The sequence below is a fragment of the Leuresthes tenuis genome, unplaced genomic scaffold (genome assembly GCF_036924035.1).
Source record: "Leuresthes tenuis unplaced genomic scaffold, fLeuTen1.0.hap1 SCAF_3, whole genome shotgun sequence".
Lineage (NCBI taxonomy): Eukaryota > Metazoa > Chordata > Actinopteri > Atheriniformes > Atherinopsidae > Leuresthes > Leuresthes tenuis.
In genome coordinates this window covers 12247435-12273138 of record NW_027325357.1, presented here as the reverse complement: position 1 = coordinate 12273138, position 25704 = coordinate 12247435, and the positions used below count along the sequence as shown (strand labels likewise).

General features: G+C 39.1%; 1 protein-coding gene across 5 annotated transcripts in view; it reads left to right on the top strand.

The window, feature by feature from the left end:
- arhgap9 (Rho GTPase activating protein 9) overlaps positions 1–25704 on the top strand; it is a 48837-nt gene that overhangs the window by 3492 nt on the left and 19641 nt on the right. For 3 of the 5 annotated variants that reach the window (XM_072381839.1, XM_072381838.1, XM_072381835.1), the window contains 6 exons: positions 6391–6461; positions 9387–9718; positions 12858–13056; positions 13205–13599; positions 17962–18213; positions 19750–19839. In XM_072381839.1, the coding sequence (XP_072237940.1) occupies positions 9497–9718; positions 12858–13056; positions 13205–13599; positions 17962–18213; positions 19750–19839 (1158 nt within the window). In that variant the 5' untranslated portion in view covers positions 6391–6461; positions 9387–9496. Of the gene's footprint in view, positions 1–1155; positions 1253–6390; positions 6462–9386; positions 9719–12857; positions 13057–13204; positions 13600–17961; positions 18214–19749; positions 19840–25704 lie in introns of those variants that run through there. The other 2 variants (XM_072381836.1, XM_072381837.1) reach the window with 2 other exon arrangements.

Here is a 25704-nt window from a genome sequence, read left to right as displayed (position 1 = left end):
GGCCTTTTTGTGTGCAGTTTCCATGTTCTCCCTGTGCAAGTGTGGATGCTCTGGCTTTGTCTCACCATCCATAAACGTGCATTTTAGGTTAGGTTTGTGATTCTAAATAAACATTAGGAGTGGATGTGCATAGTGTTTGGCCTGATTTGGGTTACCAGTCCATGTAACCCATCTACGGTGTATCTTGCTTTTTGTCCAGTGACAGCTGGGATAGGCTCCAGCTCCCCCACGACCCTGAATTGGTTTAAACGGATAAAGAAAATGGATGGATGAATTGAAGGAAGGACTGTGCCATGTGGCCATGATGTTCCAATAAGAACAAATCATTCATCCCTTTTTATTCCCCATATGGTGTTAGTATACAGCACCAACTCCCCCTGGCTTCTCATCTGTGCTCCATTTTAGTACAGTTTAATCCTGCGTTTACTTTTAAAATCAGTACAGCTCTATAGGCAGGTCAGATATTTTTAGGAATTTCTTAAAAAAAAACTTTACATCACTTTAAATCGTAGGCTTGATGTTTCCTGAATGTGACATGATTTAAAGTGAATGAAATATATAAGATCAATTAAGATAAACTGGGAAATTTTCTTGTCAATTTACATAGAGTAAGACCGGAATCAGTGAATTTCAGTAAAAAAAGATAATCTGAACCTATTTTTGTATTTCAATGAATAATTTTAGCAATTCTTTTTATCAAAAGTAGTTAAATGCTAAAACATTTCTAAAATTGGATCAATTACTGTATTATATGTATTTTATATATATGTATATATATATATATATATATATATATATATACACATATATATCACTGTAAATTTGATATCTTTATAACATTCTTCGAAAAACAACAGTTACAAAACTTGAATGAACAAATCTGCAGGTCCCATGGGTAAACACTCAGCTCATCATTAGGCTTTGCCATGTTGTAACCCTAGTTGTTATTTGTGTGACATTCTTTTATTGAACAAATAACCCCTTCAAACCTCTGAATATATCAGAGCTGTGTCTGTCTGTGTGTTTGCGCTTCTCTTTGTACCGTTTGCCTTGGGACTTTTGGCTCCTTTTCCTTCTGCCCCAGCCTCGCGCTCACTTCGGCAGCACATAGCTGAAAGTGGGTCTTTGACTCGCCTGATAGCTTTTGACAGCTCACTCTCATCCCTGGTGGATCAATGGAGCTCAGCGCTCTTCATTAGAAACATCAATGTACCGCACATTCCCACAGGCTCGGCAACAACCCACCAACCCAGTCAGTGAAAATTTATTTGATTTTTACTCTATAAAAGATCTTTTTTCTTTTGGGTAGAACACTGAGGAATGGCTTGATTGCATGTCACTAACTGGTATTAATTATGATTGATAATTAATGATTTATTACGTATTAAGTATGAACATTTGCAACAATATTTGCCATGCTGGTCAACCATCATCCATCCCACCCATCCATTTTCTGTGCTCACTTAATCCAACTCAGGGTTGCGGGGGTTGGGGCCTGTCCCAGCTGTTATTGGGTGAGAAGCGGGGTACACCCTGGACAGGTCGCCAGCCCATCACAGGGCCACACAGAGACAAACAAGACAAACCAACATCCACACTCACGCTCTCTCCGAGGATGCATTAAGAGTCACCAATTAACCTAACATGCTTGTTTTGGGTGGTGGGAGGAAGCCAGAGTCCCTGGAGAGAACCTATACATGCAAACTCCACACAGAAAGGCCCCTGATTCAAACCAGGAACCTTCTTACTGTGAGCCCACGACACCGCCAGATTTAACCATAAGATTATTGTTTTATCTTATTTGGGTTGTATTTTGCACATCATTTTCGGTTTGTGTGCTTCATGTAAAAAAAAGCAATATGCAGTAAAGTTTGTGTTGTTTGTGCTTATTTTCATCTTCTTGTTTCTAACCAAGAAATAGATCAGTCTTTCTGGTGCTAGTATAGTTTTATCTCACTTTGAGAGAAGCATGATGGACAAAATGATTAAATGTGCCTATTAGTGCTGAGAGAATTTGTCAAATTTAACATTCAGATGAATTGATCATAGTAAAATTGGGATTATCGGTTAGTTGAAGTTATTTCTCATACAAGTTAAAAAGACAAAACATGCAATCTGATCATTTTACCTTGGACAAGCCATCCATTGTGTATACCTCCTTATATTTCTCACATATCTATGTGTAAATGGTTAACTAAATATATCCCATGTTGCCATAAGAACAGCAAATTCTTGTTATTTAATTGGCTTAACGATATGATGATGCCTTAGTTCAGTTTTCACAGTAAAATCAAGATGTGAGGTTGAAATTTTGTACTGTTTCTCAAATGTAAGCTGCTCACTGAAATAATAGGCATAAGCTTGTTTTTCTTACTGAAATAAGCTAATTACTTTTGGCACACTGGCAGTTTTTTTTTTTTTTTAACCTTTTTTTCCTGTAAAATACACAAGCTAATTAAAAGAAATGGGATGCTTGGTGTAATGGTTTCAAGAGTTTATAATGCCTCCTGGACAATCCTGTTCTAATTTTGCCTAACCGGCCAACACTGGTCTTTTTCGTTTGTCATTCATGTTTATATTGGAAAAGGGGAAATAGGCACTTGAATACTAATACAGAAGTGAACTTGCTGTGGAAGTTTGTGTCGATGCAGCCTTCTGGGTTCATTGTAAACACAAGTGTTGCGTCAGCAAGCTCTTGAAATGATGGCATCACACATGTGAAATGTTAGTATGTGCAACAAGGCAAAGAAAAACATAGTGGAGACACTGGTGATGGCAGTTGGTCACAGAGGTTTGTTGTCATGATGGCAGTAATAAGTCTGAGCCAATGGCTGCTTCATTGTCATCATCTGCCTTTTGATTGGCTCTCTGACAGTTTACTCAGCTAATCACCAGTAGAATCCAGCCCACCTGTTTAGTCACATATGTGCGCACGCACACATGCATTCATACACATATTCATCAGCCAAACATCACACTGGGAAACACAGTATGTGCTTCTGTGTCTCTCTCTGGTCTAATCATCAATAATGCATGGCTTTGGGAGGATGAAAGGCTGTTTTGGCTTGAGGCAAGTGTCTCGTATGGAGAGAGAGACATCATCGCTTGTAGTTATAGCTGTACATCCATAGACAAAGCCAGTGCTTCGTTGCATGGCTATATATATATATATATATATATATGTGTGTGTGTGTGTGTGTGTGTGTATGCCCATTATGTATGACATGATACAATACTTTACATCACAAGCATCACCTGACTACAAGATGGAGAAAAGTCATTTTAGTTGGCAAAGCGGTATGTTTGTTTTTATATAGTAATCATGCATGGACAGGATTTATCATATTATCATGAAAAGCTTGAGCAATTGTTTGATTGACACAAAGTTATTAAGTTCTTCTTAGCTTAAAATGACTCACTTTTTACTTATTGTTGTTGAAATTAAGATTACTGAACAGCGTGTCTCATGTGTGGCAATTTTTACTCCTATTTTCCTGTGATGCCTTTGGTTATAGACATTTATATGTAAATACAGTATAGTGTACGTGCATATGAGCGTACGTTTGCCATGTGTATATGTGAGAGTGTGTGCAATAACTCTTTGAAGTTGCTCATTCACTCTATATTCCTCCTCTTTCCATGTCTCATGTCTCTTTGAACACCATGTAACCATGATTATTAAAGCTGCCCTCTTTCTACTTCAAACGTATGGGATGAATATGGATATGATATGACACCAAATCCCTCCACCAACAGCCTGTACCCAACTCTGGTCCTACTGTGCCATAAAGGTTGATAGACCCAACATTAGGCAATATCTGAGGGAGCTAAGCCTGTCATTCACTGGTTTGTCTTTAAGCTGGTTGAAGTAGTTATCACATAGCTTATCTGGAACGACATGGAGCTGCAGGGAAGATTTAAACACTGAGTTTCATACTTATAGTACTTGTCATTCTTTTCTTTTCCTGGCATAACCTCAGGTGCTCTGTACTGCATCCATTTAACCACCATCTGCTTGTATCATCCTCTAATCTTGTAATTTATTAAGTTGTTTTTTTTTGCATGAATTTTCGTTCTTCAGACTGCTATTCAGCCTTTTGGTGTCTACTTGATAACATCGCCACTGTTCTCTGGTGGTTTTGTTAGTGTGCCTCCTAAGTCTGTAAGCTGCATATTGTTTATAGTTCACACCTCTGCTTTTACCAGAACATACCATGTGTTTTTGTACCTCCCTCAGTTGTCACAGAGGCTTTTAACACACCAGCAAGTTTCTTTCAGTTGCACATCATTCCACATCATGATAGTGCTACAAATTATGTAAATTACTTCTCTGTAAAACTGTACTTTGCTTATCCTTATTATGTCAGTAAGGAAAATTTGGATGTGGCCAGCAATGTGTCACTCAGTAGCTTGCTTACTGCTGTTTTGAGGCATCGAGTTTGGCATTTGGCATTTAGTTCCAGTGTGGAACATTTAGAGCATCATATTTTCATGGAACCATAAGTTTGTTTCAACCAGTGTAGGATCATATGGAAATAAGAATTGTCTTCTTTATTACAGAATTAGTAATTCTTGTCAAACGATGCTACAGGATGTCCCTCTTGCTCCACTGCCAGAGGCCCACAAAGGACAAACCAAACACTGGCTGTAGATATAGACTTAAGGTTTTTTCCATGGGCACTTGTAGCTTCCTAAGTGGACGGTATTCAGCATGTTGCAATTTATAAATTTTGCAGCTAAATGTCACAACATGCCATACACTGGACCTTTAATTATGTAAAACATTTCAGAACAACGCTGATCAGAAGGAGGTCATTTTGCTAATGACACCAGCCAATGCGAAAGTGAACTCTAATCATTATGTCTGACACTGGATTCTAGTATCTATCTTTTATGTGCAGCATATGGTCATTACATCATTGGGATGTTTGATTGTTGCTGTACAAAATGATCTATGTACAGAGTCAGACATTAAAGGTACTATTTTAGGATTATCTGCTGAAGGTGGGGGTCTCTACGCTTTATATCTATTCTTATCCTTGTTATGTTGTTACATTTATCAAGCATTATTTCCAAAACTGAAATGTCCAACTAACACAGAAAAACAACTTTTCAGAGAAGTAGAAGAAATGCCACACAGTAGTTCCTCCATCAACACAATGTTGAGGAATATGATCATTGCTGTTAATTTGTCTCTCTGTTGATCAGTAATATCACTGAAAAGCAGCCAGCTGAACTTCAACTTAATGAAGAAGTGGAGCAAAGGTAGTAGTACTCGTGAATTTTTTGTGCAGATCTGTATCTCTCTCCCTAAGAATATGAAAAGGAGCATTCGCTTTGGTAGAGGAGGGACTCTTCGTGTGCCTTTCTCGTTAAACATCACTTTTGTTATTAAGACCAAAACAATCCAGAAGGATCTTTACACTTAAAACGACCGAATGAAAGTTGAGAGGAAAATCTAAAAATGTCTGTACATTTTGGAAAATTCAGTCACTCGTCATTCACTAGTGCTCACACTCACAGCCAATTCAGATTAACCAGCTAACCTGACATGCATGACTTTTGATTGTGCGAGAATGGCAGCGCATCAGGTGAGCACCCATACGGGCAGCTTGCAAACTCCACATAGAAATGCCCCAACCAACCGGCAGGTCCAAACCCTTAACCCTTGTATTGTCAACCATTACACACTGTGGTGCTCCGTCTACACTTCAATCCACGATTTGCTTAATCCAGTGACCTTTGTGCTTTGTTACTTTCACTGAAATATGCTGGTGGTTTGGCTGATGTTTCTGCGGGATTCATTTCCTATCATAAACCTACCCAAGTTTTAAAAGTAGACGTCAAACAAATCCTGAGAGGATTTAGATTAATATAATGTCCTCTACTTCTCTGCTAATGTCCATAGTGTATCTCTGATGTCCGACGGTCCATTTGACCAGCCAGCTCTACATTTGGATCAATAGCTCAATCAATCAGTTGGACTGCTGGTTGTTTTGATTTGATCAGCACAATGGTCCTCCATCGCTATGATTCTCCCCATAACTTTCTTAAGTTCACTTGTGGTTTATTTGGATGGATGGGAAATGGCTAGCTGACGGTGTCTCTGTTGTTATCTAGTAGGATGATAGTGGCTAAATAAGGGAAAGGTAGAGTCGGCAAGGGTTCAGTGAGAAGAGGCGAGATGAACTGTCTGCACAAGATAAACTGGTTTTGTGTGCGTGCATGCATGAATGAGAATGACTGTATTTGATTTTCTACTGGATGGAACTGCTATGTTGTGTTCATTTTGGTGTTTGTCTGCCCCACCCTTCTCCTGAACCGTCTGTGGTGTAAACACAAGTCAGCAAAGTTTTTCTCATCTTGATTATTTTTGTGTTTGTGTTTAAGGCTTATCAGTCGCATGGTTGTGACTATGGTATGCTGATCCTGCTGATACCCTCTCTTATTTCAGAACTATGGTAAGTTGCTCTTTTTCTCGCACATGCATGCACTCATGGTACATGTTCCATTTCTTTAAATCAGTCTGACCTGGATACAAAGAGAGCCCGAGCTTGAGTGAAAGCACTCAGCAAAGGCAGACAGATAAAAGACATGCAGCAATGACTCCCACAATTTCTCCCACCTCACTTATTTTTTGTTCCATTTGTATTTTTCTTTGTAATTTTCTCCCCCATCTCTCCATTTTCTGATGTAGACACAACGTGCTCAGCCTTGTGCCCTCACCCCTTGGCGTGCGCTACTGTTGCCTCTCAACAGCCGTTACAGGGTGCCTGTGTCTGTCTCTGACACCATATGGCCGTCTCTGTATGTAGGGGTGTATGACGACAGTGCCCACGCTACTGCTATGTGACCTGCAAATAGAAACACAGTCTGGCCTTATTTCCGCTTCTTCACATCCTCCTTGCTGTTAGTTAACGATTGTAGAATTCATGTTTTGCAGTTTGCAGTAAAATTATGCCATTGGTTTTGGCCAGAGGTTTTGTCTTCATTTTTTATGTCTTTAGTCAAATAGCCACTCTCAGTGCTGAGGCGAGACAGACCCAAAAACTATAATTAAAATCTTTAGTCATGAGATGACGAAAGCCTGCATCATTCCAGACGCATCCTCTCTCCCCTCAGCAACAGTCCTGCCTTCTGGGAGCATTGGACCAAAAGCCAGAAAAATACAACCTAAGGACTTTAACTGTATGGGCAGCCTAAGTTGCACACATGATAAAGCCTTTTGTGGCTGCGTAAAGGTTTGTTTGTGTACTGGTAAGCTATATATTTTATAAGTGCTCAGTTTGGTACTGCCTTGTTGTTGCAAGGTTATTTAGTTTGGTCTGCAATTCTTCGTTTTTCTGCCAGTTGCTTTGAGCAGCAAAGAAAGACAGGAAAAGGAAAACAGGTGTGCGGTAGTATCACTGAAGCTCTTCCTGTTTGTGCATGGAGAGAAGCTCATCGTGGACGGGCTCCATTGCTATAGGTGCTGGCTGTTTTTTAAATTAGGCATAGGTTGTATTTCTTACTGGCCCAGCTTAATAGTAAAATTCCCTTTTCTAAATCCATGCAGCAGAATTGTTAAGCCTAAAATAACTTCCACTTGCTTCAAGACTAATTTTTGTGGTAATTAAGGCTGCACTTTAGTCATAGGTCCCGACATCTTTTCTGGTTTAAGTTGAAATGCATGCAGCAAAATGGATTATATTGGCTCTTATATATAACAGGTTGTAACTAAACTGCTGAAGACGTCTCACATTTGAAAAGCAAATGGCAAGATGGAGAGGATATGACCCAAACTGTGGTTGAACTTTGATGTGTCTTTGCAGTTTCCTGTTTTCTTGCTCGCCTTGTACCTCAGACTTCTGTCTGTCCCTTCTGTGATTTTCTGAATACTAGAATAAGGATGACTGTGATGCTACAGTTAAGCAGAAAAACATCTGAGAGCCTGCTCTTTTAAGATATTCCCCAGATTGATTACGCTTTCTTGACACATATATGTACTGCTTCATAAGTATTGTTTTACTATTGGCAGCAGTTTTTATTTAATTTTGTTCCTACATACGTTAAGCTCTTAAACACCTATAATCAGTCCGGTTATGGTCTTGTTGTTTCATGTTGCAACAAACTAAAGTTCAGGTTGGTTCCCCACCACATCACGAGTTACTGCACAACTCAAGCCATCAGCTTTTGCAATATGAGAAATTAACATAGTATTTATTCTAATTTATTACAGTTTAAATAAAGTGCCTTGGAAATGCTCATGTGTAGCTTGGCTGTGAGCCTCATGTCAGTATTGGCCTGCTATTCATCCATACAAGCAGACCCTCTCCCCATGTGCTGATGTAGAGGGGTTTTACTGTAATTCCCTATTGCTTTGGAGGTTACAGACACATACAGATTCATTCCTGTACTATAATAACAGCAGGATTATCAAGGTTCAGCCTGCTATCCCTGCACTCCCTTCCACCAGCTCACAGCTCCATTAAGCCTCATCCATTTCCCCACTGCTTAGGTTCTTCATTTTTCATTTTTTTTCACATCTAGTCTGTCTGCTCTTTTTCAACTTTGCTTGTCTAGACCAGCATTTCTCAACTCTTCTCACTGAGATAGCATGGCTGAAACTATTGCTAGGTACCATGGGACATTCCCTTTTCTGCTCATGTGTGTCAGAGTGGTTGGGTGAATGTACTGTGGGAAGCTGTATGTCTATGTGTCTGGCAGAAAGTTACATGTTCTTTTCTTATGTAAGCGGGTCTTGGCTGGGTAAAGCAAGGGTTGGCTTGGGGGATGCTGGCGCAGGTGGAGAGACAGAGACTGGTGCTATTTTGGGAATAATGCTCTCCTACATTCTCCAAATGCATGAGTTATTCACTCACATGCATCTCTTCATTCTGAAGGGATGAAAGAACAATAGAGAAGGGGTACACTGCCATGATACGCTTAATGCTATGCCATGTCATATGAACTAAAATTAAAACTATAGAAAAAAAGGTTGATTCTATTCATCAGCAAATATTGTAGCAGTGATCTGTGTAGTCATTAGCAGTCAATATTAAATGCCAGCTATTAGTCAAAAACGGCTATAGCACCATGACTGCTCTAAGCTGAAGGTGATATCTACATGTGCTACATGCTTTATCCACACAAAAATCCAAAACAGATGCAGAAAAATCAGGTTTAAAACATGTTTGATCTTTTGTTAGATGTTTAGAGTAGAGTGAAAATTAAGCTTTTTTTTTACTGAAGAATGATTTTGCCGGATTAAGACTTCCATTTTTAGCACTAAACGGATTCATATTTTTGCCCTTTGACACAGCAAAGCACCAGGCTAGATTTGTAATGTTCTCTGCCAGCTCTGCTAATCTCTCTCTCTATCTGTTTTCCCTTTATGCCTGTCCCAGAGCATGGCACTGGCCTGGCTCCAGTCTCACCTGCCCTGCACCAACCCAAACCCTGTCACACTTCAGCATACTCCCAGTATAGCTTGCTGAACAGGACTGTGTGGAGAGCCATGCTGTCTGGTACTTGGCGTCGCTCTGTGGGGTCAACACAGCCTACTGCAGTGGCCTCGACGAACCCCAGCGGGATGACTGTGTGCGGGGTCCCCAGTGGGACGGTGGTCCTTGAGGCCCAGTATGACTACAGCTACCGCGGGGCAGACGGACGGCAGGTTTGCATAAGCGAGGGCGAAAGATTCGTTCTTCTTAAGAAGACAAATGCTGACTGGTGGCAGGTGAGAAAACTGTTTTGTTTTGCTTCTCTTGCGTCAGTGAAACCATGAATACTGGGAAAAATATTTATATTCCTTGTGTAGGTTTCTGGGACTTTTGGATTGAAGGGTAAGGCTGTAATATCATAAATTTTCACTGACAGTAGATCATGTAAAAAGACCAAAACTGACAAAAGTCAGTTTTTATCTCTAAGCCTCACCTAGCACAGTACGAGAGTTTATTTATGTCTCAGTATGGGCCTTTTGTGAGTGACTGAGCTCAACAGTATGCACCATCAGTCCACATACATTATAAATGTATTTAATCTGCATTAACCTACTTGACAGAAACCCGTCATTTATATTTAGCAAACAAAATGTTTTTCATTAGATTTAAGTAAATTTAACATCAGTTAAAATAAAAGATTTGAAAAAATGATTTCACCACAACACTGGTGATTTTCCACGGTTGCAGGCTAAATCATCTATAAGGGATGCCAGAAATAGATCAGTGCATGGAAACCATGAATATGAAGTATAGTATGGACTATGTGAATTAAAGTGGCACATAGGAATAACTGATCATGGTCATTGTACCTTTATATAAATATTTTTTTAAGAACATTTTAAAATGTTTGATATTTGAAAATTTAGATAAAGAAGTTGGTCACTGGTCACTCATAGAACAGAGAACAAAGTAAGCTCAATATTACAATTTAATTCCAGATGGAAATGTTGAGCCCTGTCTCACTCCAGAGCATATAAAACATAACGTTGTCCTGTCTCACTCCAGAGCATATAAAACATAAAGTTGTCCTGTCTCACTCCAGAGCATATAAAACATAACGTTGTCCTGTCTCACTCCAGAGCATATAAAACATAACGTTGTCCTGTCTCACTCCAGAGCATATAAAACATAATGTTGCCCTGTCTCACTCCAGAGCATATAAAACATAACGTTGCCCTGTCTCACTCCAGAGCATATAAAACATAACGTTGTCCTGTCTCACTCCAGAGCATATAAAACATAATGTTGTCCTGTCTCACTCCAGAGCATATAAAACATAACGTTGTCCTGTCTCACTCCAGAGCATATAAAACATAACGTTGTCCTGTCTCACTCCAGAGCATATAAAACATAACGTTGTCCTGTCTCACTCCAGAGCATATAAAACATAACGTTGTCCTGTCTCACTCCAGAGCATATAAAACATAACGTTGTCCTGTCTCACTCCAGAGCATATAAAACATAATGTTGTCCTGTCTCACTCCAGAGCATATAAAACATAACGTTGTCCTGTCTCACTCCAGAGCATATAAAACATAATGTTGTCCTGTCTCACTCCAGAGCATATAAAACATAATGTTGTCCTGTCTCACTCCAGAGCATATAAAACATAACGTTGTCCACAGTGCAAAAATGTACTAGTGTCACAATCAAGGGTTATAAATTGTCAAATGGCAATGCTTTATGTTTGTTGTTGTTCGGTATCAGGCAGAATCCATGACATGAGGACTAATCCCAACCATGTTTTTTGTCATTTCAAAACCACATATTCTGATATCTAAACCTAATCAGTAATGGGTGACAGTGATGTAGAAAAGAGACAGATTTTTAGAAAATTGGTGGGGACACATACTCAGGTCTGTTTCATTGTCCCTTTACACTCCTTAAATGTATTTCTATGTATGCTGAAAGTGCCAAACATAGATTTGCGACAGTTTCATGTCATGTAAAATGTCAGTATGTCATGAATTTTAGAAGCAAACATAGGTATGTAACGATTTTAGAGCCTTAAAAATGTGAGAAAAATGTAGCCTTTACTTTGAGTTTTCTACTTTGGACCAACTACTACATTTCTGAAGTAAGACTGTGCTGAAATGATACGGTATATTGGAGACCTAAGTAAAGCTTTACTATAGTTAAAGTAGTGACTTGTGAGTGTTTGTGCCACTTTCATTCATCAGGCAGAGAATCCAGAGCTGAAGGGCTCTGACTGAAAAGCCTGCTTACCCTTAGTCTCAAGCCTGATGTTAAGAACAGCCAGAGGAGTCCTGTCTGGCCTTACAAGCTTTTAAGCCCTGCACGCCACCCCCATAAGTACATCAGAGACAAGTAGAGTTTGGATGATGATATACTATGATATGTGGTCCTTCATGGCGTTATTAGTGCCCGCTGGTATCCATGTGCACATTAGCAACCGAGGCTAATCAGACCATTAGGGCTCCAACAAGTCATTATTATTAAGATTATATAAGATAAGATTTTCAATAGCATAAGATATGAGAATACAAAAACCTATATTCATTAAGTTATTCTCAGTAAGAGGTCTGGTTACACTGATAATGTAAATTCGGACACACACATTACAGTAGAAAACGGTATTCAGATGCCATTTTACCAGTTACTGGAGTTAAATCCATCTCTTTCCTGAACACCTCCCCTCATAACACTTCTAACACCAACACACCTAACTCTTGCTTACCTATTCTGTTTGTATACTGTTATTTATATAAACAGATAGCACTTTTAACACCAGGGTTTTATTGCTAACTGGAGTTGGAATGATTTTCCTGTCTTGTAAATAGCTGTGGATGAAAACATCTGCTAAAACTGCACCATAGTTATGAGGCTGACAATCTGAAATATGTCTGAATTTATAAAGTATTAGTAATTAAGTGATGGGGATGTACAATGTGAATAAATAAATCTGAATCACTAGTTATATTGAATAATAAATTGTGGAACATATAATCCAGGACTTGAATGCATGAATTCAGAAATCCATCAAATCTAAGGATACAGGCACTCCTAGTGAGTCATTTTCATCACTGCCTATAATAAAACATCTAGACATACCAAGAGATAAGACATACTAACAGTGCTATAGTACTAGATTAACCATGCTATGGCAACATTATGATTTACAGATCTATCCATTAAGGTTGTGCAGAAAATCATCAGAAAAAGTGACATTAGTACTGAAACCTTGTAATCTTGTCACGAGTTTTCTCATCACGTCTGCTCTCTGTCAGGAACTGTAACGTTTGACATTTCCGCAGTGGTTTCAGCCCTCGGCTGTGTTTATATCCGCCTGGTTGGACTAAGTGGATTCATATGAGACAAAATAGCTAAAGTATTCAGAGATCTGTTGTTTGACAGGTGCGGAGGATTGGTGCAGCCAGTAAAACAAAGCCATTGTATGTGCCTGCCACATATGTGACAGAGGTACCTATTGCACCGATGCCCTCACCCCAGCGCTTGGTCATGTCTGCCTCGCTGAACTCCAACATCAGGATACTGCCCCGGATGTCACTTTCTCCTAGCCACACAGAAACTATCAGTAATGAGCAGCGCCAAGGTAACATAATAAATACAGTCAAAATGAAAAGCTAAGAAAACCTGCGGTTTGGGCTGTCTTGGTGCAGTTACAGTAGAAGTGGATAAAAACATCTGAATATTGGACAAATGAACTGATCAGAGAATTATTTTAAATCTTCCTCTCACAGCAAACAAGCCCGTCTATCACTCCATGGAAAACCTCAACTCCAACAGTGCCTTCCAGGGGTCACACAAGAAAACAAGCATGGGTGGAGGCCGTTTCCCCACCCTCCCCCTCTCTGGATTCACCTTTACCCCCAACTCGCCCACTTCCCCGTCAGGCCACCTCATGGTCCCTGGATCTCCCACGGCCTTCACGTCGCAAACAGCGCCACAAAACCCCAGGGTGGTCCCCATGATCACCCGGAGCCAGAGCTCCAGCAACCTGCCTGAAAATGTTCTGGAGAACCCTTACGATGAGGTGGGCGGTGGCCTCGGCAGTCGCATCAACCACAGGATCCCCAAGAAGTATTCTAGCCAAGGGGACATGGTGGGGGCTTCAGGCAGGAAAAAACATCTGCAGGTAAGGAGAGTGAAGACTTAACAAGAAGCTATAAATATAGATGGCACCGAAATATCTAGTTTACTCAACAGAGTTGGGAAGCTTAGGAGTTGGGAAGCTGTCAGATTCCTGTTCTTCCAAAATGGAAATTAAAAAATTGGAAATACTTAAGTAAACATTTCAGTTTTAGTACTTAATTGTACTTAAGTACAGTGTTGCAGCAAATGTACTTAGTTACTACAATCAGGTTAACAAATACCAGTTGCCTTTACTCTAGCCATGCTAAGAAATATTCTGGAAAATCAATCTGATATATGCACCCCTGCTTTACTGTCATGAATCTGAATTGTCTTCTGTTTGACCTAATGAGGGCAATTCCACTTTATTTTGCATTAGTGCAGAACACCAAAGCTCTGCACACAAACTCTTTCTATTATTTATTTTCTCCAAGTATTGACTATTTCTTTTGGAATATGGAATACACAGAGCTTAAATCAACATTTCTGACTAGACAGTCCATGTGATATTAGTCAACAGGTTGCACAGGAAAAGGTCAAGTTACAAAAGGGCTGATCCAGCTCTTTAAGGGTTTGCATTTTGTACCTTCTATGACTGAACATATTACCTAAAATAAGTTTACTACTGTTGACAGTAATCAAGGTTAAACAGGTTCAAAGCAGTTAGTTGTTTTGTCTGATATTCATCAGATTTTGCCAGGACATTTTTCCTGTTGGTTATGTTCATCCTCCTACCACAGATGGTAATCAGTTTTAGCAATGGAATGGTGAAGCTACCTTATGGAAAATAGGTCAAACAAATCCATCACATGCAGCTTGTTCGGAGGGAAGTGTAGGATTAAATTAATTTAGTCCTTCTCTCATTGGCAATCTCTAATCTCATGGATTTACATGTCATAGCCCAGCAGACAATTTTCTGCATTGCTTTGACTACAGAGAGTTACCTCACATAAGCCAAAGAAAACAATGTAACACGGTTAACTTTGCCATTTTCATGCAGACAGATTGTATAAATCTGCTGCTTGTTGAAGATTCAGATTTATTCTTTTACATTTATTCAATTTATCATAATGAAGCAAGATTTTCTGGTTGAAGCTCAGAACAACAGCAATATTATAGTGCCTACACAATGACTGAGAGGCTGGGCTGTATATTTGATTTACGCCTGCACTTGTCCTTAGTAATCCTCCTAGAGCAGCAATCAAGTTAGCATTGTCGTGACGCCAGAGTCTCCCTGCATTACATCAGAGGGGATTACACAAGGCCTTTCTGGTAAGAGGAATACTCAAGGTTATCCTTCTGTCAGCTGAGGGAAACTCCCACAGCTGAGTATACAAACTGTGTCTCCGAATGTAGTCTTGTTTCGTGCAAAAGCAGCTTCCGACTTCAATTAGAAGTGATCTCAGTGGATATGGCCGTGCTTTTTCCATCTTTCATCTGTCCTTCTCCCTGTTCCAATCTGTTTCTGTCTCTTGTTCCCTGAGGACCCACTTTATTCGAGCCTTTAATAGCAGTAAGCAGGATTAATGCAGCCACATTTGGGTCAAAACTCCCTGTTTTTTAACCAGTTCTGCCAGACTGATGATGTATTTTATAAAGTAAATTTAATCATAGCCTTCAAGGAGGGAAAATCTGTTGAACATGAAGAGATTTATCTTACTGATTTACAGTTTTTCATGTAGTTTTGTGGCATTTTTGGTTTTAGGTGTTTTTCGGTGTTGCATGGCCACACATATAGAGCACCTCAACACTAAGAGTGTCCCTAAACCACAGATATACCTCTCTTCCCTGAGGATTTGTGCTAATTTTGGACCAATAAGTGTGGCTTTTATACAAAGGGTGTTGAAGTCAGTGTTCTCTAGAGATCAGTTCGGTCTCTTAGCACAAAGTATTTGAATAGATCTGACTTTGTTCACACTATTGTCATGTTGAAACAAAAATGGCTTTCCACACACAGCTCTCAACAAGTCTGAGACTGAATTTACCACATGATGCTTCACACTAGAGAGGGAAATGCAAACAAGTGTTGTGAAGAAAAATGCCCTGTAATAAACTTTACAACAAGCTTTACATCCGTTACATTCTCAGACAAATGCGATCTGCCACAAGAAAACCAATGGAAGAGCCTGAGCAAAGGGTTTAAACAGACACACAACACCTGCATCTACTGTCTACACTCATGCTCTCACAGGAACTGAAGCTTTTCAAGCATAATATTGGTGCACAAAGCAGATAGGGTTCTCACATCCAACTACAATCGCACATTCATGCTTGCAAGTATGTGCTCTCTGACAGATCGTCTACTTTCTTGAAAGAAGATTTTTTTTTTTTTTTTACAGTAAGAACTGTACCTGTATTAGATACTGTGCCAGAAATAATGTTACAGTACACATAGATAAATCCTGTACTGATTTATTCTTATATAATCAAAGTTCCTTCTCTCTTGTCTTGTTAAAGTAATTTTGTGTTCGTCACAGTGAGCATACAACTAACCAAATGTGTGTTTAGTCATGGTTCAGACAAAATGATAAAGGAGAAGAAGTGGTGGAAAAGGAAGTAAAAGACAGTGTGGCAAGGCAAGAGAAATGTTCAAATACAAATTACTCGGTAGCCTCTTCATTCACGTATGATTTCTAAACAATATTATCATGCCTCTGGACACAAGGGGATAGACCTGTAAGCGTGCAGAGCAATGACATATGTGACGTAACGGTGAGTGGCGTCTAATCTTTTTATAGTAAAACATACATACACACTGTTGCCCATCATGTTCTTTGATAGTATTCATAGGTTATGTCAACTGTTTAGCAGTTTGCAGTTTAGTTGCTTAGTTTTCTTTTGTATATATTCACATTTTGTTTTGGTAGACTTTTTTAGTGTTATAGTGTTGTGATCAAGTTTGTGGAGAACCACCTGGAAATCAGTCAAAATATGCATATCTGTTCTACAAATTTTGAATTATCTGGTCTGTTGTTTTGAAATAAAAAACAGTGCTTTTGTCTACATGATTTTAAGTCGGGCACAGCCCTCTTTGAACCTGCTGAGAAGGATTCAGTTTGATTTATCCATTGAGGTAGACTAAAAGAACCTGTGGGGAAAAGAAGCATCAGTTGACTTAAAGACCCAGTGCTGCCACCTGGAGTAAACTACAATCATGTTATTTTTACATCACACCCATGCACACAAGCGCATTGTGTTCCTTGACTATGTTATATAATGGGGATCAACCAGCTAGTCTTTAATTGTTTTTTTAATTATGTGTCAGCTATATTCTCTGAACAGATGTACTTCTTTGAACACATTCTTCCAATTAATTTTATAGGATTTAGAAATGTCCTTCTCTTTTAGCAGTTGCGTCTGTGCTCTCTATCTGTGGCGTCACATGAGTTTATTTAAGCTCTTCCTTAATCCAAAAGTCCGATTTCTTGTTTTCTATATTAGTAAACTCTAGGATTTATTTGTGGTTTCATTAGGATATGTGACTCTTCAAGGAGGATTTCATTTGTTCAAGCCACTGCAATCTCCTGCCTGCTGTGCTGTATGTGTCAACATCTTAGGCACTAAAAGCAAATCAAGGTTGCTTTACAAAATCCTAACTGTCAGTCATATACATACTTTTTTTTCGAAATAAAGAAAGAAAGAAAGAAAGAAAGAAAGAAAGAAAGAAAGAAAGAAAGAAAGAAAGAAAGAAAGAAAGAAAGAAAGAAAGAAAGAAAGAAAGAAAGAAAGAAAGAAAGACAGACAACATCTTCTGATGATTTAGGCAGTCTGAGCTGCTTTGTAATAATATTAATGATTAGGGATACATTGGCCAAACATCGGCATCTGCTGATATGCAGCTTGTTTAGTGAAATTAGCCTTTTGGATATGATCAACATGTTGGGCACAAAATGTCATTTGTTGGTCCCAGTTGGCACTAAAAAAGTCAAATAGTGGGTAAGAATTTTGAAACAGTTAATTTATTTCACACTATTTATCTTTTCTTGTGAAAGGTTATGATAAAGGCTTTTTGTTAAATTCATAAATGATTTGTATTAAATTATAATGTATTGAAGGGCTGAAATAGTTTAAAGCTTTTTTTTTTTGCCATTTTTAATGTTGCATATTTCCTTGTTTCCCTGACAATGAGAGAGATTGGCTCTGGCCATACACAGCCTTGCTGTCATAAAGGCCAAGAACAACACTTGTGTATTAATTCACAGCCGGAAATAGTCACCAAGAAATGTGATATTTACTCCTTTTTACATAATGTTTGGTATGAAGAGCAGTATGTCTCAGGAATTCATTAAAATCTCACTCCTCTCTCCTCCATATCTACCTCTGCCTTTCCTCTCTCTTTTCCACCTTGGCATTTTCTGTGTACAAGGTCCCAACAGAGACCTATATGTCCCAGCTGTCCTGGCAAGACTCCCCTCTTTATGCTGAAATGCAGACAGAGAAGCATCAGTCACAGCTGGAGCCACCCAGCCCAGCTCCAGGTCAGCAGCCTCTTCAGATAATGGACCTGTGGGAGCAGTACTCTGACCCAGCTACAGGTCGATGCTATTATGTCAATAGGATTACCAGGGAGAAGTCCTGGAAACCTCCACGCCGAGCTCGAACTCAAATCGTTAACAAGGTAAAGCCCCCAACGCAGCAGGTATCATTCACTGCTCCTCTATGTAATCTCTCCTACCACTGAGGTAGCCTTAAAATGGGAAAATGTTGGCATTGTCAGAGCTGGATGAAAGTGTCTTTTCACAAAGGAGAGAGTAGAAAGGTTCAGGGCACAGAAGAACAGACAAGGCTCATTTACATGCTTGGATGGTTTGCCTGTATCAGCACTAATGGGGACATTTTCAGCCCCAGAACTCTCCACAAAGCAGCCTGCATGGTATTTTCTCTCTTTACTTAGACACAGAGGATTTGCAGACACAGTGATCACAGGACTGGTTTTCCTCTGCCTGAGTCTAGAGTACGAGGAGAGACTCCCATATGAGTTTGAGCAGTAGATACTCTACATATACTGACGATGGCATAAGGTCACAAAGTCACTGCAGAGTTTTCTTGAAAGCCAGTAAAAGTTCCGATTACTTTCATTGTCACTCCATGAAATCCATAGTATGTGTTCTTTTTTTCGAGCAAATGTGCTGAATGCACCCCATTATTAAAAAAAAAAACCTTTAAAAAACAGATTTCTTTTTAAAAAGTTGCATTCTTTGCATTTATGTTTACCTGCTGTCAGTCTCAACTTGTAGTACTACTAGAAGTCACAAACTCAAGAAAGTACATATAAATGCATATAGAGTCTATTTATCACAGAAGATTGATATTGACTTTCTAAACGTATATGGGCATGTTTGGAATATTCACACTGTCTTGCAGGTAAATGAGAAGAGTGATACAACACTTGTGTGTGTGTCTAATGAAGTCACAAGCGGCGGTTGTTTTGCTTAGCATAGGTTCAATGGTTCTCAAACTGGGGGGCTTTGAAGACTTCAGCTGAAGACTTTGACGGCTGCTGTGAAAACATGGAGTGAAATTAAATTGAATTAGCATGATTTATTGAGAGAAAATCCAAAAGTGAAAGTTTGCTGAAGCTATCGTGCTGACCTTTATTTCACATTATTTCACTAAATTCAATTTGGATCATTCACTCTCTGCGGTGGTGCAATTGATTCATAAAATTGTCATAAGAGGGCAGCATAATGTGTTTTTTTTCAACTTTCAACATAGTTTAAGAATCTCTGGGGTAAGAAGTCAGTCTTGCTTCATCCAGAATCCACCTAACACCTCTGCTAAATCTCCCCCCAAAAAAGTATGCAAAGGTAAAAATGCTTTATCAAGGTTATTTGCTGTTTACAACCTGACAATTTCTTTCTCTCTGGGATAAGAGGTATTCAAGCACATGAACCTACTTAAAACTATTCCCAGTATCACCAAATAAGCTTAATTACAAACTGTAAAACTGCAGGATATTTTTGTATTTTGGAGCTGTGAAGGAAACAAGCTATTTAGTACAAATGTCAGTTTATAGTGCAGTGATGTAACACTTGCCTGATACTATATGTTTAGTTTGAAAGTTTTGTCTTATTATTTAAAATATGATTATAGCTGATAATGTATTGGAGGCCCTTCCTGTTTCACAAACTGTCTGTGTGTGTTTGTGGTGTAGACCAGTCCAATGCAACCTCAGACTTTACCCCGGGACGCCAGCCATCTGTCACTGCCTCTTACTGAGACTGGCAATGGAACTATGCACAAGGTAAATACGCAGTTTCTTTTCAAAGAGGTGGTAAAAATCAACCCTCCTGGCACCATCATGTGTAATTTAACTTCTACTTCTAAGTTAGCTTTACCAGTAGTCAGAGTATCTTTTTATAGCACTGTATGTGAGTATCCTGGCATGTTGAGATCAGGCTGCTGCTCATGTGATGAAATTATTGAGTGCGAAAAACTCATGATTTGTCTGTGTTTTATCCGCCCTCAACTTATTTGTTTATTCACAGCTTTAACCAGTGAGTAACAGAAAAACATGTTCTTGTTCCCTTCCATTCCCTCCATGTTGTCAGGCACTAACTGTGTTTGCTATTGTTCAGTTCTGTTAAGTTCTATGCTGCTAATTTGAGCTCTAGAGAAGGAACATATTTACAAATTAAAGTAGAACTGGACTGAGAAGCTGAGGAGATTCTTAGGGTGGATGCGGTCGAGGTGTTTGTAGTCAAGTTTTCTAAACTCTCAAACTGACGTTTAGGTTTTTTTTCAGTGATGCATTTCATGAGGAACTTTATATTGATAAGTATATGTGTCTATTTCTACACCAAGGAAGTCGTTTACATTTATGATGGCGATGACACTTTTATATTGGGAATTTATTGCTCTTCCCCTGATGTAAATTGCTAGTATTAATATTAGGTCTTACTCACATACTTACATATTTTTTAGTGCAAAGAGCTGTGCTTTGACATCTATAAACACAGACAGGTCAAACTACGGGAAAACAAAGATAGCATCTTGCTCACCTCTGTCATGTGATCATATTTTCGGTCTCTGTCGTACCGACTCCAGACCCGCTCTGTGCTCTAGATTAAAGCAGACAGAAATGGGCCCAGATTAAAGAGGAGATTAGATCCGTCTAGATGCCCCATCATTTACTGACCAACTCACTGCGGATGTAGATGGATAGAAGCCAATAGGGGCCACAATCGGGTATACATAGGAGTGTTTTAAATACAAAACATTACAAAACAAGTTTAAATTTCGCCTGAAAGTTCCCAACAAAGCTGCTCTCAGGCCACTTATGATAAAAACCCTCAATGTATCAAGTTACAAGTATTAAGCCTAATTTTACGAGTGTTTATACTCTTCAAATGAGGAATCTGCTGTTTTAAAGGTTTAAGGAAGGCAGTTGATGACTGAAATTGACCCATTCACCAAATCATTGATGACATCTACGTGGTGAAGCAACACAAGCTTGTATGATCCAGATTGGCAGAGATAAGCATTTTACGTTTGAAAGCTGGATTGCCTCAGCGTTGCATCAGTCCCTCAAATTTAATATTGTTCATCAAAAAAATACTCACATGATCAAAGCAGTGATTCCCCCCATCAAGTCAGCTTGAGATGCGTTTTGTTGACCTATAAATGTCACTTTTAGTTCTGCGGTACGTGACGTATGATGCATACTGCATGCCACATGGGTTTATGAACCAGGTGTTAAAACCCAAGTGGCCCATATTACCTGTCAGAGTGTTCTCTGGTCTACGTTTTTCTTTTTAAGAAGTGTAACGATTTCTATTTTGACTCTTACCTGTCCTAACGAGCTTGTTTTTGCAGGTTTACAGACCTACTCAAAATTTCTGTTTTTGCGAGTAAAGGACGGACTGATCTCCAAAGAGCTTAAACTTTTAGATGACACATTCTTTTCAACATTTTAGACAAAATTAGTCACATGAGTGCCATTGGATGGGATTAATGGCTAAATTACAATGAGTCTGAGTTATTTAGTTCATGTAGACACCTTAAACTGACAAAAAAACGGATCTGATCAAGATAACTCGATCCAAATGTACACTGAATGTGCATGTAGACAACAGTGGATCGGATCGAGCCTTAGATTTTTTCCCGGGATCGACACCTGGAAGTCGAAGGAGACGATATTACTGTTGTTGTCGCCGCTGTCGGAAAGAAAGACACAACGCGATGGAGAATGCGCCGTTGTGCATCGTGTTTGTGCCATAACCATGCTCATCACAAACGAAATGTAGAGGGACGTAGCTTCATCTTGCTCTTCGTTCGCCATCTTTCTCAAATACCTGAGTTTGTTGTTGTTGTTGGTGGTGGCGAAGAGGTCAACCAGAAGTGGCTCTATTAGCGATAGTTAAAATGGGTACAGCGCCACCTACTGTACTGGGGTATGACATGCTTTGTGTCAGTGATTCAATTCATTCACCGCCACATATCCAAGGATAACTACCCTTGGGTTGTACAGTTACAACAGTTAATAACAACAGTTATTAAAGAAAGCACTGAGATAGCTTCAGATCTCAGACCATAAATGCTTCTTTGGATCATGTCTATCATTTGGAGAGATGCGAATTTCAAAGTTTTATAAACACTCAAGCATCTGTCAAACAAGCACTAATTTCCATTTATCTGACAGCAACTGGTATTAAATTTAAAGGTGCAGTTTTGGTCTTCAAAGACTATCACCACAAGGGACAGTTTTACCAAACTCTGTGTATGATTCCTTTCCTGTTTGATATTAAATGTTCTTTTTTTCAAGCCAACCAAATTACAATGAGAACTATTCAAAAACTCATCAAGAAAAATAGCCGACTTACATTAAGATGAGCATACACTCATTTTAATCTAACTTTTGATAATGTACTGGCCAGTCACCATAACACAACTACTTTTAACATATTTAAAGTTTACACTATACAATTATCTCAGTTTTTGTACAAACACAGTAACAAGTTGTTCCTCTTTAGTAAACAGAGGCAGTTGAGCACAGCAGGAAGCTAACATGGTGGAATCAGCTTTAGAAAATTTACACCGACAACATAAACTGGATCTTCAACATTAACACTACAAGCTCTTTACTTAAGGTGCAAGTTCTGCATCAGACTTCAGTTTTCTACTGCCCAAAATCTGTCTCCAGAAGACAAGTAACACTAATGTTTATTCTTGTTTTTTAGTCTTCTTCTGTTATTTTGTATCTTTGTGGGAGGTGATGATGGTGTCTGTATTGTTCCCTTGCCAGGATTTTCAGCTATTGTTGTAATTACTGTTTTCACTACTTCTGCTCGTTTCTCTACTCAGTTTATCAGCATGTTTTATGTTTTGTACTGGCAGTGCAGCTACTGCTTCCTCTTCTACTTCTGTTAGCTCCAGAACAGACTAGATACTATGGTGGCTCTCACTCCATCTACTGAAACATAATTGCATCAGAAGAAAGTCTGGCCCGCCAGTTAGGTTTCTCAGCTGTATTTCTTAGCAGCATAGTACGTAGGTGATTTTTTTAACGTCTTACGTCTTGCTTTTTCCAATTTTGTTGATGCCGACTGATGTTTTTTTTTTCTCCAACGAGCCCCTTTAAATGTGCTACTTACAGCTTTTCTCTGTTTGCTATGCCAATCTTACTATATCTGACCCACTAACATTTATGTAACACTTTCAAGTCTAAACTGCTACAGTCATACCAACAGACAAACACATACAGCAGTGGTGGGTTAATCTGACATATAATCAGCACCTCTCATCTCACACACAGCAGTAACGCCTTTCTCAAGTTAATAACAGCTAAACTGTAACTGTAAGTGCAGTTAAACTCTGGCAAAAAATACCTGTGACAATTCTGTGTAACACTGACTATTCAGTAAGCTCTGACATGTGAATGAACTACATTTATATATCCCTTTTTTGGTCCATGCACTCCTACAGTCTACTCAGTACTCACTCACCAATGAACACATCGGGCAATGACACTTCCAGATGTGGACTTGTTAAGCTTGTGATTGAACTACTGACATTCCGATTGGCAGACAATTGCTTGTCCTTTTGAGTCAGAGCTATCTCTTTAAGTGTGGTTTTTCAGCTGATCTCATTCACAGTCGTTACACATTAATGGGAGATATCACATCATGGCTTTTAGAAAGATTTTTCAAGTCACTATTTCCTAAGAAATAAAGAAATGATAATCTACTTAAACAAGCAGTGAAGGTCAAGTTGAAGCCTGGAACACCAAGACCACCACTTTTTAAATAGAACAGCTAGCACGACTGTTAAAATACCTGGGGCAAAATTCTATGGAAACACCTAAAACAGCAGTCTAAATGATCAGCATGAGGATTGATCCATCTTGCTTTGTGCTTGTGGCGCAGTCAGTGACATGGAGAACATTTCACTGATAGAATAAAGAATAAATCTAATTGCCACCAGAAAATTCTGGAAGCAAGCACCCACTATCTGTAAAAAAAAAAAAAAAAAAAGAGCTGGAGGTTGAATGGGAATGATTTCTACACGGATTTGAGATGGCTCAAAATCCTTAATAGACTACCTTTAGTGGTGCAGGTTGTTGGTGTTGCCTGCGAAAGAGCTCAGACATCTCCTGTCACCAACAAATTACATTAAATTCAAAGCTGTTGTTTAATAGTGTTAATTTTTGTTGGTTAATTCGTTGTTTTTATAACACTGTGAACTGTGGAAGCTGCTGTTACTAACATTTACAGCTGTCAAAATGTGCTGCACACTTAGACTTCTCTGCTTTCTTTTGCCAGTTTCTACATAACCTTGATTGCAGCATGTGGTCATACACCTGTGTCAGTTAGGCTGGAGGCATGTTGAGTGGAGCTAGTTTATGAGAAAGATTGCTCAAAACTACCAGGCCAAGTTTGATGAGCCATGGTTGTGAGGTGGAACATGGAGGAAGCGGAACGTGAAAGATCTCTCAAAGTGCCTTTTCGGTTGACATGATAACTATACTTTAGATCAGCCACACCTATTTCTAATCTCTTTTCTGTTGGTGTTTTCTTCCTGAATATACATTCTTACAAACCACTTTATCACGATCGTGATAACAGCCATCTAACATTAACATGGCATGTAGTGATTTTATTAATTTTTCCTCAAAAAGTTTGAAGGTTAACTTTTTATTGATTATTTAACTTTTCATTGAACTTTTGCTGAAACAAAGCATTTAAATGTTTCCCATCACCACTGACAATAACTACAAACCCTGCAAAGACAAACTGATGGACTGTGGTTAATGTGGTAATGTTAGCAAACTGCTGGTAAGATAATTCTGTTGTGCACACACCTTCCTGGTCTGCTGTTATACATGTAACTGAATGTATGGTCTGATAAGGTCAGCTTCCCTCTAGAATGGGGAAGTAGATGAGGCTATGGTTTTTACATTTTTTCACTCAGAAGAGAGGGTGTCATGACACCACAAGAGACTCAGGAGTTAAAGTCGACAGACAACAAGCTGCGGGAAACTCGAGTTTGCCCAGACCTCTCAGTCATAATGAGCACCTATGCTGTGAGTTCATTTTAGTTTTCACCTCTGTGTTATTTACTTATATGTGCTGCTGCTTTTTCTATCTGTACCAGTGCGTTGGTATTGGCTTTTTTGGAAGCACATGGGAAGTTTTGTGGCAGTAAGCTTGTTGATTGGTACTAAATGTGCTTTATTTCACTGCGATGTTAATTTCAGTCTCTCATTGGCAAATTGGCTTTTCACAGTTAGAGGTATGGGTGCTGATGTTGTCTTACTGTCACAAAAAGTGACCCGAGTTATGTGTAACCCCGTTCAACAGCCTGAAATCCCCATGTTTGAGTCGAATAAACGTTTCACTCTGACTGAGCAGCAACTGCCTCTCATTAAGTTGAAATGAATATGGGTGAGTGTGTGTACTCTCACTGATGGCAGAGGCGAAGTTGGCAGGATGCAAGCAAGGCAGAGGAGTAGTTTCATTTCTAATTTAAGTGTGAGCTCCGGCCTTATAACTGATCTCTGGTTATAGAAATTTGTCAGCATCCTGTTTTTCACATGAGTGTGAAGTTTGTCCATTTTTTGGCCATGATGTGTGACACTTCCTGCTGCACAAATAGTCACATGTTTAATTTT